Consider the following 14,689-nt stretch of genomic DNA (forward strand, 5'->3'; position numbering starts at 1 on the left):
TTTCTCTGCAGAGAGAGAGAGAGATTTTAGTTGTTCTGCTTAATTATTAACATTTGCCACAAGGACATTACTGCACACATGGAAACAAAACTGAAGCCTCTCTGATCATTAAACCATTGCTTAAATGATGTTGATGTGTTTTTTATTGTGGGTTGTACTGTCTTCAGTTTACTTTAATGATCAGAGAGGCTGCTTTCAGTACTTAATCTACTGTAGTAATGTCTCCATGTGCACTGTAATGTCACAATCTGTGCATCAGATTGTGTGTAAAGCACACACACACAGTTTAGCCAGGGGAGACCATTGATTATTACTCATAATGTTGATTTTATATGTAATTTGTAGGTGCACAGCTGTCCTTACTCATATATACCTGTGAATCTGTTCTTGTAATCATCCTGTAACCATATGTGACAAAAATCTATTGTTGTAGGCCTGACAGTGTATTTGCTTTGTTAACCACTTGCTGTTGCCAAAGTGTTGGTTAATACCGTTTGTTATTGCCGTACTATTTAATAGAAGCAGAGGGAGCCAGGTCAAGCTGCCTCAGCACTTCAGATGGGACAAGCAGCAGATGTACACACACCCACCTCATACCAAAGAAGACTGGGCAGTACTGAGTGCTTCCTGTTGTACCTCAGTTACTCTGTAGACTAACTCAGATCTTTATTAGGGCCAAATAAAGTTCTTCATCTTACTGAATTCCTTTGACTCTGTGAGTTCTTTTCTCAAGTTTAGAAACCCACAACAAAGTTGGTGACACAAACAGGATTGACACCTCAGCTGGGGAGCTTTGGAATTTTTGTCCTCACAACAATCAGTAAAAGGAGAGAAAGCCTGGGTGGAGGAAAGATGGAATGTGCATCCATCATGGCTGTTTGTGACAGGCAGGGACGCCCGGACCACAGATGTCCCTGTAAGGGTTAGTGAACAATGACTCTAAAATCCCCACCACATCATAAGTGAAAAATATGTTCTGATAGAAATGATCGATTTTGTCCCTTTTGCAATAGCATTTAGCAGTCGTTCAGAGAAAATACACCTAACAGAGAAAACTCTGCACTTTTCGTGTGGATGTCCCATCAGTGTTGATGGCAAATGTAGTCAGCTGAAGCAATCAATACCTCAGTGCTGCTATTTTGACAGAAGTGATGTATGAGTATCTCAGCTTGGATTTCCAGTCTCTGCCTCTGTGTCACCATGGGCTGTGTTAGATAGAGTAGAGCATCTTTGTCAACAAACACTACATTTTGGCTGACAAAGCACTAGCTATAGGTTGGGGTGGTGATACACAGCATATGTGTGTCTGTGTCAGCTGCTTGTGCTCAAAGCACCATGGTACATGTAGGCATTGCCGGCTCTGCAGGACTGAGGAATTTCTTGCTCCAACTGGCTGCATTTACCATCAACACAGACTGGACACCCTCATGTCAAGGAGTGCTACATACTGCTGCATTAGTTTTGCAGTTGTAGAGACATAATTCAAATATACATCGCCAAAAACAATTTATGACAATCTTTTGCACATCAAAAATAGTAAAAGGAAAAACACCCTTTATACAAGCAAAAATGCTGTACAAATCAGATTTATTATTAAATAAAGGGCTTTTCTTTAAGCTGTTCTTTGTTTTATAATATTGTGATAAATATTGTATTGTGGATGTATTGTGGTATTATCATTTCCTGAGGTTTTAATTTAGTTGCATCCCTATATTTCGATCATGGTGGCTTTTTAAATGGTTTCAGATGACAAGTACACACAGTAACTGTGACAAAGTCAATGAAATCAAATAAATCTGACTTTTTATTAAATCCCATACATTTCATTCATTCAGATTGGTTAAGGAACAGGCAATACATATTTTGACAAAATAATAATACAAGATGAGGTACAACAGAATCACAGCAGCATAAATAAGTAAAAACATTTTTGAAAAGAAAAATCCCCCAAAATTTGTAAAATGAGCACAAGACAACAGAACATGATGTGGACTACATCCATCTGTTCTCATCTGCTTGTCTCATCAACAGCCAGGAAGGAAGGAAACAGTTAGGTTGAGTCTCAGACTAATTCACTCCTCCTCTGCCGGAAGATTAAATCATTTTCACAAAAATGTGAGACTAGGGTGGTAAAAAAACAAAAAAACAAAAAACAGACAGAGTGCATGCATGTACACATACTGGATGTGAGAGAGCACATAAGTTTCTGTGCAAACATTTTGGTGCTCCAGATCTCCAGATCTCACACAAACAGACTTAGCTACATTGTAAACTCATACACACAGGCTAGTAGCTGTAGCACATGCAGCACTAAGACAGAAGACACTTTAAAGTGTTAACAGACAGAACAGCAACAAACAGAATGCCATAAATAAAAAAACACTTGAGGGTAAACCAAAGTCACACAAACACACGTGAGTAGAAGCAGTTACAGTCTTGCATGCTGTATGTGTTGTACATTAAGTCTCTTATTGTGAAGAGCACATTCTGTGGTTTGCAGAAGATGGCCTTAGGAGTTCATTCCCATCATCTTAAGGCAGTTGGGATGGGAGTGTTCATGTTTATTTGCTGCACAGGTGTTCATATTGTTCAAAGGAACATCTTCAGTGCTGTGGAAAGGCATGGGAGGAAAAAAGTCTAATCCAAACAAGTGAATGACATGACTCGTCCAACTGCTGCTAGTAATGTTCCCTCCAACTGTCCGCAGAACGTTACTGTCACTTAAAATAACTCAGGAATTACATTCAATTCAATTAGCAGTTAAGGCAAGTCTGCTTCCCGAGAATTAAGGAGGATAAAAACTTTATTTGCTGTTTCATAATTATTGTTCTTCTGTGTCGTCATATTTTATACTTTCACCATCAAGGATAAAAAAAAAAAACCAATTTAACTCACAAGAAATGCAGTTCTGTTCATGTCATATTGGAAGAAAAGGGAAGCACAGGACACATTTCTACACTAAAACTAGGAAGCGGCCATGTTTCATTTTTAGTAATCAATCTAAAATAAACTAGAACACAGGACATGAAAGGTTTCCTTTGGCCACATCTGGTAATTCCAGGAAATCTCATACGTCAACACAACATAAAGACCCCTCTGTTTGCCTTTTTTTCACTTCTTTAATGAGGGGTGTCCATCATGCAGCGATGAGCGGAACTTAACTGATCTGGAGGCTAAGTTTTGTAATCACCCGTTTAACCAGGGGAAGTGAGTGAGGCGGTTTTATTGCATGCTTTTTTTATGCTGCCTTCTGAAGACAAAGACAAAAAAAAATCTCCACTCAAGAGACACGTCAGTGCAACCTTAGATTTCTAATAATACATAGTTAAATGGAAATAACACAAAGTTTTTCTATTGAATTTGTTTCCATCAGTTCAGCAATAAATTGTTGAACAAAGGCGGCTTCACAAGACAATAAAGACACTTCTTCTTTTTTAAATATGCAACGTATTTGGTTGGAAATCCCTGTGAAGACAATGTGTCACAGTTTGTCACAGCTAAATTCATCCAACCTGGGAAAGACTGACTGGAACCTTTGGGATGCACAACAATAAATAGGAAAAGAAGAACAACAATAAATAGGAACTCATCACCAAACAAATCTAAAAGGAATGTTACCCATCATCCCCATGGGAATTTTCATGTACTCACTGTAACAATGTCTCCAGTGTTGTGAGAAGCACATGTTTGACTGTGTGTGTGTGTGTGTGTGTGTGTGTGTGTGTGTGTGTGTATTTGTTAAAGCTGACTGTGGGGGAGTGCTATTGAAGGTTACATGTTAGGGTACGAGTGTGAAATTCATTTCAGTAAATGAAATATCCTCATGGCTTCAGTAGTACCCACTCACACACATGCACATGTGTGTGTGTGTCAGTGTGTGTATGTTCTTTAGCTGAGCAGCTCCAGGTATGTGACAGGCACTTTTCCTTTCTGGTTTCCTCTCTCTCCAATCAGCCAATCAGAGTCCATTCCCGGCACTGTGTAAACTGTAATGAGCTGCAACACAGACAATACACGACACTTTTAAGCAAAACATTAAAAATCTACAGGAACAGCAAAGGGAAGCAAGGCCACAGGGGGCTTTACAACAAAATAAAATAGTTGAGAACCAACAAGGAAAAGAACAAGATGGCTTCCTGTTTTATGAAGTGGTGGCATTAGCTGGTGAAAAGACCAGCGACTGGTGGTCAGAATGCTGTTTTAGTTAAGGAGGCAACAGTGAAGCTCTTCACCCGCATGAAACACACCCAGGAGTGAGAGCCAGCACCAGCTCTTCTCCTGTCAGGAGAACAGTGGACAGGATGTCCTGACAGGCAGGAGTGTGTGCACACGTTACTTACACAATGGAAGTGAAATGCACAGTAAAACTAGCTAAAAATCACCAACTCACTGAAAGACGACCGCTCAGACTCAATGCTGTCTACTTCTGTAGACGGGTCAGAGGCAGTTCCTCTTCATACATAATATGACACAACATTTGGGAAAAAAAAAAGAGCCTTGCTCAAACAGGCCACTTTTTCCTTAGATTTTTTGTTCTCAAATCCAAAAAATCTTAACTTTTAAAATTGTCGTTTTGCACAAGATTACATAGAAATTTCATTTAGAAATTTTACCTGCAGGTTACACTTATATATAGGGTACCTTCAGGATTTTCCAAGTTAAATTTAAGACTATTAAAAGACCTTTTAAATACAATTTTAAAGCCTAGAAAACAATTATTAGCCAAGTACTTACTTACCAAGAATAGATTTTTATGATACTGGAAATAGGCTCACTCCTATTCTGGATTCTGCTACCTCTTTAAAAACAGCCTTTTTATGCTCTTTTCCATTACTAAATAATTGCTTTAAAAATTACAAAAAGAATACATTCAGAACAGGATTAGAACTGAATATTTGAAATATAACTAACTAAAGCAGCAACAGTGATGTTTACAACAGCAGAATCTCTATATAGCAATCTCTATAAGTCAATAATACTGTATCTCATTGGAAACAAATCTAAGATGAAATAAAGAATATTTCTGACATCAAAATACTGAGTGATGAAGAACTGAGTTTATGAAGAATGAAGAACAAAGACATGACTCAGTGTCTACATCCTGTCCTCTGTCCTCATCTGATCTAATTCACTGCCCACAGGTACTGCTGGGACTGCTTGGTCTCATCAGGCAGGAAGTTTACGAGAATTTATCACAATTTTAGATTTGTGGGAAACTGAGCCAAACATTCACATGACATTCACACAGCCTTTGTTTTAGCTTCTTTTGTAAGCTACCAGCTACACTGTGCTTGTGTGGATGAGAGACTGTAGACAGAGCAGGTTGACACATTGCTGTCAGAATGTCTGCGCTTGTTGAACAGATGTATTGATAAAGTATCAGCTTTTTACTGATGATGTTTTATGGCACTTAAATACAGTAACATGGATGGCTGGCTTCAACTGCAGCAGCCTAATCTTTGACTTACTTGCACTTTGTTGTCTCTCCACTGCACTGTCTCTGCTCATCACTGACTTCATGACTGATAATAAAGCACACCAAAACCATATGCATTCGACAATTTTTTCTGACGTTACAGTATTTATATAATCCTATGACTGGTACCTTGCATATATAAATAATCCATCTCAATCATCACTTATGACCCACTGTCTGCAGAGACCCTGCAGCCCTCTGCCTGTATTTTTGTTATTTTCTTATATTTTGCTGTTTCTGGGCCTCGGCCTGTTTGGCAGTGATGTGTAGCTCCTAGCCAATCACAGCCTGTAGGTTTGTAGCATCAGGATTCTATAAAAACACAGTGACCAATGGTTCATCGCTGTCTCCATCTCTCTCCTCTGCTCTCTATGAGAGCTGCAGAAATAGAAATCCTACAGTAAAGACATATAGATACACATAAATCATATATACATATACATAATCTTTCAGGTGAGTAATCTTGGTGCATTATTGACTGATTAAAGGAGGTGCAACCTTTTTTAACTATGACACAAAAATCAAGGGCTGACTTTTTCCAAATAATGCACAAAAAACATGTTGATTTGTGTCAAACTGCCTTGATGCTCCCACTCAGAACCTGTTTCAAATTTAGTGTCAAATGACAAAAGCCTTTTTTCTGCAGCAGCAATACGTGTTTGGAGGAAGTTAAATGGAGTAAAAGAGGTAAAAGAACCAGGTAAAAGAAAAAAAAGACCCGCAGCAGAGAGGAAGGGAGGGAGAGGAGGGAAAATGTGTGAATATGGACAGATGTGTCACCGTGATATAAAAACTTTTTTTGATCATGAATTATAATGTTACTGTACAGTTGTGATGTATGATAGTTATTATTCCAAGTGTGATTTGTGTACTTTTAAATACTGAATCACTCCAAGCTGATTAATCATAATTGTGAGGAAGAATAACAACGTAGCAGAGAGGAGGGAGGGAAGGTGTGTCATGTTGATGATATGAAAACTAAAATGAATCACAGTCTTACTGTAGAGTTGTGTGGTTTATACACACAAGAGAGAGACAGACACTTGTTCCATGAAACATCTGTCACACTGCAGTATTGTAAATCATGATGAAGTGTCAGGATGCTCCCTGGGGTATGTTGCTGTCTGCTGTAGTTTCAAATGTCATCACTGATCTGAAATAAAGCTGCCTCTAACAAATTAGTGCCTTGGGTAACATGGTTGCCTAGGAATGACAGCCACGTTCACAACATCACCAGTTCTACTTTGGCTCTCTCGCCAGTCACAACTGTTACATGTTGTTGGTGAGTAGTGACTCTAAAAGCCAACAGTATTGTACAATAGAAATGTATCACTAATATAATTTCCTCTGTTTTTCCAGTCACTGTCCCATTTGATAATGAATGCCTTTCCTTGTCCCTGTGTTTACAGTGTGAGGGTGACATTTCACTCACGCATAAATCCTCTTATTCTGTCTCACTCCCATGACGGAGTATAAAAATAAATTCAGTTCAAAGGATCTTGACGCCTCTCCCATCCTGTTTCATCAACAGTCCATGTGTTGCACTGGTCAGGTGGCTGACAACAGAACATAATGCTAGCTGTCACTTGATAGTTGTTCTGTTATATAATAAAATAAAGAAGTAAAGAAAATACTATGTATTCTGATTAGGACTGCATGTATATGTAAACATCTCAGCCTCTACCTTGAATGCATGTAAATAAACCTCCAAAATAAAACAAATTCAATTTTTCACCAACTTCTGACATTTAATTGACTAAACAAATGATTAGTTAATTGAGAAAATAATCAACAGATTAATCAATGATGAAAATAATTGCTGCCCTAAAAACGCTATATTAGGCTCAACAATTTCACCATATTTCATATTGGGGTAAGTTACATTACTTTAATATTGTGATACTTGGATTATATTACTGACTCCATTTTTAACAGGTAATTAGTAACTGTATCTGAGTATATCTTTAAAATAACCCTCCCAACTGTGTACAGGACAAGTTGTACTGACACTTGTGTATGTGTTAGAATGAGGTTCAACAACATTTTATGAAATTTGAACCCAATATTAAATCTGCTTATTAAATCCAGATCCTTATGAATTCCCTGCTGAATCTCATCAGGTTTACTTTTGCTAGAAGACAGAAACAGTTTTTAATGTTTACACCTTTCCAACAACATTAAACAGCTACAGCTGATCTAATCTGATGTTTGTCATTTTAATTGTTGGCAGAGACAGTTGGCTAAAAAAGAGAAGTTTATCATGTATATTCCACTACTCTTTGCTGCTAAAAGAAAGAGAGGAGATAAAAGGAATGAGAGGCAATTCATTGGTGTCAGAGCTTAAAATATCCAGGTATTGTGCCAACCAGGAACCAGATCGACTGCTAAGCTAATCAGGGTTTTGCCAAGTAAAGATAGAGTCAGGTATCATTAGAAAATCTTTATCACAAGAAATAAAACACTGACCCTGAGGGAAAAGGGCACGCGTATTCCTTGCATCAGCAGATACCACATGAGTGAGGTTATTGTTTGTACAGTTAAACCCTGAGAGATTTGTGGCCAGAGGCCAGCAGTCATTATTGGACGCACTTGCAGAAAGTTGATGATGAAACCTCACCTCATCAGCTAAGAGGGACAGCTCACTGGAGTCAGCAGCATCGTAATCATAAAGGACTTTGGCTTTGCGAGTTCCTGTAGCTGGTGCCTGAACTTCTTCAATCTTCAGTGAGTCTGTCTCCACGGGGCTGCTGATGTCTTCTGATGCAGAGCCAGCAGCAGCCATGGACTGAGTGGAGTTCAGTGCAAAGGCATTGGGAAGCCTAAGAGACAGCAGGCACACATGACGGTCAAAAAATAACACCAAAAAAAAAATACACTGCAAACACAGTATCAGCACACAATTGGACAAAGAGCACATCATGAGTTATAATATTTTCAGTAAATCTACATCAGAACATAGGATTGTCCTTAATGCATTCACAGTAAACTTTAAACTCTGTTCAGAAAACATATTTAAGGCCCTATTTTAATCATGCGGAACGCTTTACTGAAGAAACTTGACACAACCACCTCCAATTTGATAACTTTTTGGTCACCATTATAAACATTTGAAATTGTTGGCCAGAACAAAGACACACAGAGATAGATAAATCACATCAGCACACAAGAAGATGAGCCATACTCACACATCCTCATCAGAACTGAGGGCATGAGACAGTGAAAATGATTTGTCATGATTTGACAAAACCAAAAGCAACTAGACCTGCAGGTTTAAACAAAGTCCAAATCACTACATTTTTACAATTTTAGAGCAGAAGACCAGATGCAGATGACCTGAGAGATGAAAATGATGAAAGAATGGTGACTCCAGGCAAAGCTGTTTTTGAGATAATCACCACTGAGGTCAGTAAGTGTCATTATACATGCTGGAATAGTGGGTGGAATCTGTAATCCACCTGCAGCCTGGTGCACTCAACTTGACCAGTTGGGGATCCAAACCCTTGACCTAAACCTTCCTACAGACTGAGGTGTTTGGCAGTTCAGGTTTATTTCAAGCCACACTGTATGACATGGATCTAATGAAGATGGGAACAATATCAACTTTGAGGTATATAGACCGTGAGATGGTAACACCTACTGAATGGCAGGCTACTACACCAGTCAATAAAACATCACCAGCGTGTCACGTCGCATCAGTGTGTGTCATCAGTCTACACTGCTGGTAGATATACAACAAAATGACGCTAAGCAGGAATTCTTGCAATCCTTGCAATTGTTGCATTCATGTGTCTGGAAAAGAAGCAGCCAGTTAAGATCATCTCTCTCACCAGTATCACAGTGGTCATTGTGTCATTTCATATTGCATTTCTATAGGTTCATTACAAGATATATGTCATAGCAGCAGTCCCATTGTCAGATGATTCTAAATTTCTCACACTAACAGACTTTTGTCCCAGATTATATCTGGTCATAACATCGTGATAACATCCGTCTTTGATCCTCTCCCACAGTGTGATGTAGCATCACCGTTTTGGAGCCATGACCAAAGATATCACCACATTTAATTATCTTTTGTCTGAAACAACCCAAAAATTGCACAGTGTATACCTGGCTTTATGGTTCAGGGTCATGTGTGACCACTAGACCATCAGGTCAACACAGCTGACACTGAGAGCAATTGAGACTCAAAACATTAACTTAGTTCTGTACAGAATTAATAAAGTACTGCATTGAAGTCAATGAGAGTGAGTAATTTAAACACAATGAAATATTTTGCTGGTGATCAGTATGTCATAGTGATGCTGAGTTACTATAGCACCTCTTGTGCCTGTAGGAGAAAAGGAAGAGTTCAACATGGAGTACAGCCAGACTGGAGCCAACCCCGCCCACTGAACCTCCCAGATTAGATTAGTTAAGAATTTATTGTCCCTGATGGAGATTTGTTTTCACAGCCCATTCAACACAGAAACACACAGATAAAACATACTAAATACAGCAACATACAAGTAAGGACAATGTGTAGAGTCAACATAAATGTGTCGCCAAACATCCTAGCAAACCACATGTCAGTTTGTTTAGTGCTGCAGTGGCAGAATGGACAAAATTCTTACAAAAGTGAGCTCTTCTCCATTTTAAAGTTCAATATTGCTGCATGCCATCATGGTGAAATGATGTTTGAGGGGTTGATCAGTGTCATTTGCTATTGTGAGTGCTCAGCATGTGATGGTTCTGTAATTCATATCTGACAGTCTGGGTGAGGGAAGACAGATGAATTTAGAGACTGGTGTGTGATGCTGGTAAGTTTGTTCTGTTGGAGATGGTCAACATATTAAAGAAGCATAGGCAACAGGGGTGGGTTGAATTATAATTTTGTAAAGTAACAACAAGAGGTGTGGGGTAACTGTTGCATATATAATTTGAAAAATCACTTTTTCTGCGAGTTTTCTCATGTGTATTGTTAAATATTTTGGTGAGATTTTTGTTTAAAAATGATCTGAAATGGAGTTCTGGTTTGCACCTGACGAGGACAGACCTGCAAACATGAGCTTCGCAGATTTACCTCAATAGTTACCTTTATTCTGCCACTTTTTTTGCCCAAACCGCTTTCTTAAAACTTTGAAGCCAGTCTCTCCTGCTGATGGTGCATGGCCATCGACTAAGGGAACAACCAGGCCTATGCCCCCTGCAAAGGTGGTGGCCGAAACTGGAAAAAGAGAGTGACCTTTCCATTTACCCCGACATACAGTACCATACAGTCCTCACTAACTACAGCAGAAATGCACCATCAACACTAGCTGACCAAGTTCAGGAAATGCGGAGGCAGATACTTACCTAACAGAGACATACATGAAGCTGGTATGAATACTGACAAATTGTAAAAAGCGGTACAGTGGTTAAAAAACAAAGTGGATGACTTGGAGAACAGGGTCAGTGGAATAATATCCGGACACTTATCCTCCCCGAGAAAGCTGAAGGATGTGACAAAACTGGATTTCTGTAGCGAATCACAGCAGAACTTCTTGGTGCCGAGAATCTTTTAACGACCATCACCTGAGTGACTGTGACGACTCTTGGAGACCGAGGCCTATGATTGCAAAGCTCCTCAACTTTAGAACAATGAGACGATTATGCTCTGAGCCAGGCAAGGAGGAGACCTTCACTATGAAAACAATAAAATTTGTATATTCTTGACTGCAGTCTGAGCCTGCAACATCTTAAGGACACACGCAAGAATTCAAGATTCAATAATTTATCACCATTGCAATGAAGTATTGATTGAAATTTGTCTTGGTGTGTGCTCAAACAACCATACAAAGACATATCAACAAAACAAATACACATGGAAATATCCCCCCAAAAAAAGACTTGTCAACATAAGATAAATATACAGCGTAAAATTTTCTGTCAGAGTAAATAAAATGAAGTGCCTGTGGGAGAGAGGCATTGAGAATTCCCTGCACCATCTGGCTAAAGTTTGGATCACTCACAAGAGGGCCAGCAAGTGGTTTGCTACACCTGCTGCAGAGGTGGATTTTTTTTGACAACCATCACCAATGACGACTGAGAGCCCTCTCACTTTGTGCACAACAGGCGCGCAGACACCCTGAACACAGAGTGACTTTTACCTAAGTGCTAAACGGACAGGTGCTCTGATGCTGATACCAGGACCTGTTCACAATGTGGAAATTACCCACTTGGATTTTACGCCAAAAAACTGTTAATCAGAAAAGTTGCTGTAATGTTGACGTGAGAACAGGTGTAGGTTTCCCAGTACAGACAGTCAAACTTGGATATTACGATGAAGGCAACTCGTTGGACAAGTTACTGTGACGCTGATGTGAGGACACACCTAAGTTTCAACTTTCTGACTTTTCTTACTTGGATATTATGTTGCCACTGTTCATTGTGCAGGTTGCTCTTGTCTTAACACTGCAAATTTCACAATATGGATACTTTCCACTTAACTAGAAAAACACTTAAACTTAACTCTTAAACTTTTGACCACAAATTAACCAAGTACTTATTATTACCCAACTGTTTTTATCTTCACTGGCAAATAAAATGCCTACCAAGTAGCCCTGCTTCAGCTTTCTCAGTTTCAAAGCAGGATTAAGTGATCACCACACCAGTTTATTTAACAACTCAGATTAACACAGACATGAACTGAATCTACAAGCACAACTTTTACTTTCCTCAATCAATAATCAGGAATGTTGATTATCAAGAACTGACTGATCATTTATAAACTAGAATAAGGATGTTTTTTCTTGATGGAACTGTTTTAAATTTCAAAGCAGGAATAAAAGAACGGCACTCTAACCCAGTTCATATAACACAAAACATTCCTCTCGTCATATTGTCACATTGCCTATTTTGATCTTATTCGGCACAACCCCAGTGGTTTGCGAACGTTTCCTCTTTCAGAAGCTGACGAGAAGTTCAACGAGCACAGCACTGACCCCTTTCAAAGTACAGATCTGACAATGATTAATGGTAATCAAAATGCTACTGACTGTCTTTACTAGATTTTTAATTTTTGTATTTCCATGATGGCCTTGCAGGCCACATGAAACCTTTCAATGGGCTGCATCCGGCCCCCGGGCCACATTTTGCACAGGCCTGGTCTAAATGAATTATAGGCCTCCTGATTTCAGTGGGATATATAACTTATCTGATTGACCTCTAAAGCTAACTGAAAACTGTATACTCAGGGAGAGTAGCCTACCCACTGGGGATGTTAAGTTATAGTGGTGTTAATGGGTGGGTCCTGTAGTTACGGCACAGTGATGTTTTTCAACGATTCTCATCCTCAATCCTCTCACTCTGTCTCTAGATTCTGAGCTATCATTATTCACTTCATAAGATATGACTAGTCAACTTAAAGAAATTTCTCTGAACGTAAGGAGAATTAACTCTCCATTAAGAGTACAAAATTCTTACATATTTAAAAGACACATTCAGGTGACATATTGAGAGACTCACCTCTTTGACACAGAACATGTAAAACAAAAAATGGACTGGGTTGGACATCTTTACTATTCTTCCTTCACTACAAAAGCGCTATTCATCAACCAAAACCTGAGGTTTAAACTAATATATCAACAGGAAAAGACAAGAATGGTAGATATATTCTAGTAAACTGTGAACTGTATATGAGCAGCGTCACAATGGTTAATGTATATGACCCAGCCATGATGCTCCAGACCTCCTCAATGATTTGGCTTTGGTAAACTAGTGACACTGTCCAGTCATTGTGGACAGTGTGGCATGGAGGACATGGGGTTATTGGTGTCAGCCTAATTTAAAGGTAATAATAACCTAAAGTTTGATCCCCAGGATTATTGACTGCTCTTATTAGCTTACTGTTGACTTTTTTTTTCACTTGGATATTATGTTTCGACTGTTCATTCGGGATGTTGCTCAGGTTGCAAATTTCACAATATGGACACTTTACACTTGGCTAATGTGGAAAAGATACCTCTGTAATTTTTGACCTGACATGACGCAAGTACTTATTATTACCCAACTGTTTGTTATCTCCACCAGCAAATAAAATGGCTACCAAGTAGCCCTGCTCCAGCTATCTCAGTTTCAAAGCAGGATTAAGAGACCACCACACTCTAACCCAGTTAATATAGCAATTTAGATTAACACTGACATGAATCGAAAGCACAAGTGCAACTTTTACTTTCCTTAGTCGATCATCAGGAATGTTGATGATCAAGAACTGACTGACCATTATATAAATTATAAAATGGATGTTTTTCCTTGATGGAGTTAATTTAATACAACTGAAATGGGGTAATGCTTGAAATACAAGCCCAGTAAATTATGCTTTTGTAATAAACTTAAGTAAATTATCTGAATCACAAAGTTACATGACATATTTTAGTCGTTATAAATTGCTGCTCCTGTTATGAAGATCAAAAGATTATAAGTGATTTTAAACCAATACAGTGATAACACTGTGCAAATGTGATGGTTTTCTGGAGGACCTACATTTTGGCATGTAAAACTGACCTCTCACCTCAAGATATCTGAATAAAAATGGGTTCTATGGGCACCCAAGAGTCTCCCTTTTTACCCACTTTATGCTTAAGTTTTGGGCAAAAACCATGCAGTAAATCCGTCGTTTTCACTTGTTCCAAAAAGAGTGTCTTTGAATATTTCTACATACTGGGGTACCATTACAGTATTAGACTTACAGGAATTGGGTCTGACTGAAAAGATAAGACTATTGCGTATTCACTGAGGTCAACTGACCCTTCTCTAAGCCTCGACCTTCTTAGTTACTGCTGCTATGTCTGCCAAACTTCCCATTCTTGTACTGCAGTTTTGCAGTTTACTGGGGAAAATCAAGCCAAAAATTAGGAATAATTGTTGAAACATTAGGTCTGCGATTCCTTAGAGATATAAACAAAAGCAGATTCTCATTTCTAGCTGATGATTTTGTTGGCTAAAATAAAGACTCTCAAGAGATTTCAGAAGTGTAACTGGCTGATGTGAGCTAATGCTAACTCAACTTGAGTCAGCTGAAGTCTCCAGCTGATATTTTAATGTTTCCATCTGACACATTTTAAAACAAGAACCCTGTGAAAGTGTTTATGTAAAGTTATCTAAAAGCTGTCTGCATGATAATGCTAAAAGACTGAGGCTAAAGCTAGCTTACATCTCAGCAAACATTGGTCGGATGATGAAATACAGCAGGTATAT

The 14,689-nt window shown here is 38.7% G+C and overlaps 1 protein-coding gene across 2 annotated transcripts in view; it reads right to left on the reverse strand.

Moving 5' to 3' along the window:
- Nucleotides 1-2,893: 2,893 nt before the first annotated feature.
- The window catches only part of sh3glb2a (SH3-domain GRB2-like endophilin B2a), a 54,555-nt gene continuing 42,759 nt past the window's right edge, over nucleotides 2,894-14,689 (reverse strand). For both annotated transcript variants that reach the window (XM_084729326.1, XM_084729325.1), the window contains exons 10-11: nucleotides 8,094-8,295; nucleotides 2,894-3,996 (exon numbers count right to left, since the gene is read on the reverse strand). In XM_084729326.1, the coding sequence (XP_084585452.1) occupies nucleotides 3,889-3,996; nucleotides 8,094-8,295 (310 nt within the window). In that variant the 3' untranslated portion in view covers nucleotides 2,894-3,888. The remainder of the gene's footprint in view (nucleotides 3,997-8,093; nucleotides 8,296-14,689) is intronic.

The sequence above is a fragment of the Lutjanus erythropterus genome, chromosome 10, assembly GCF_056507025.1.
Source record: "Lutjanus erythropterus isolate fLutEry1 chromosome 10, fLutEry1.hap2, whole genome shotgun sequence".
Lineage (NCBI taxonomy): Eukaryota > Metazoa > Chordata > Actinopteri > Lutjaniformes > Lutjanidae > Lutjanus > Lutjanus erythropterus.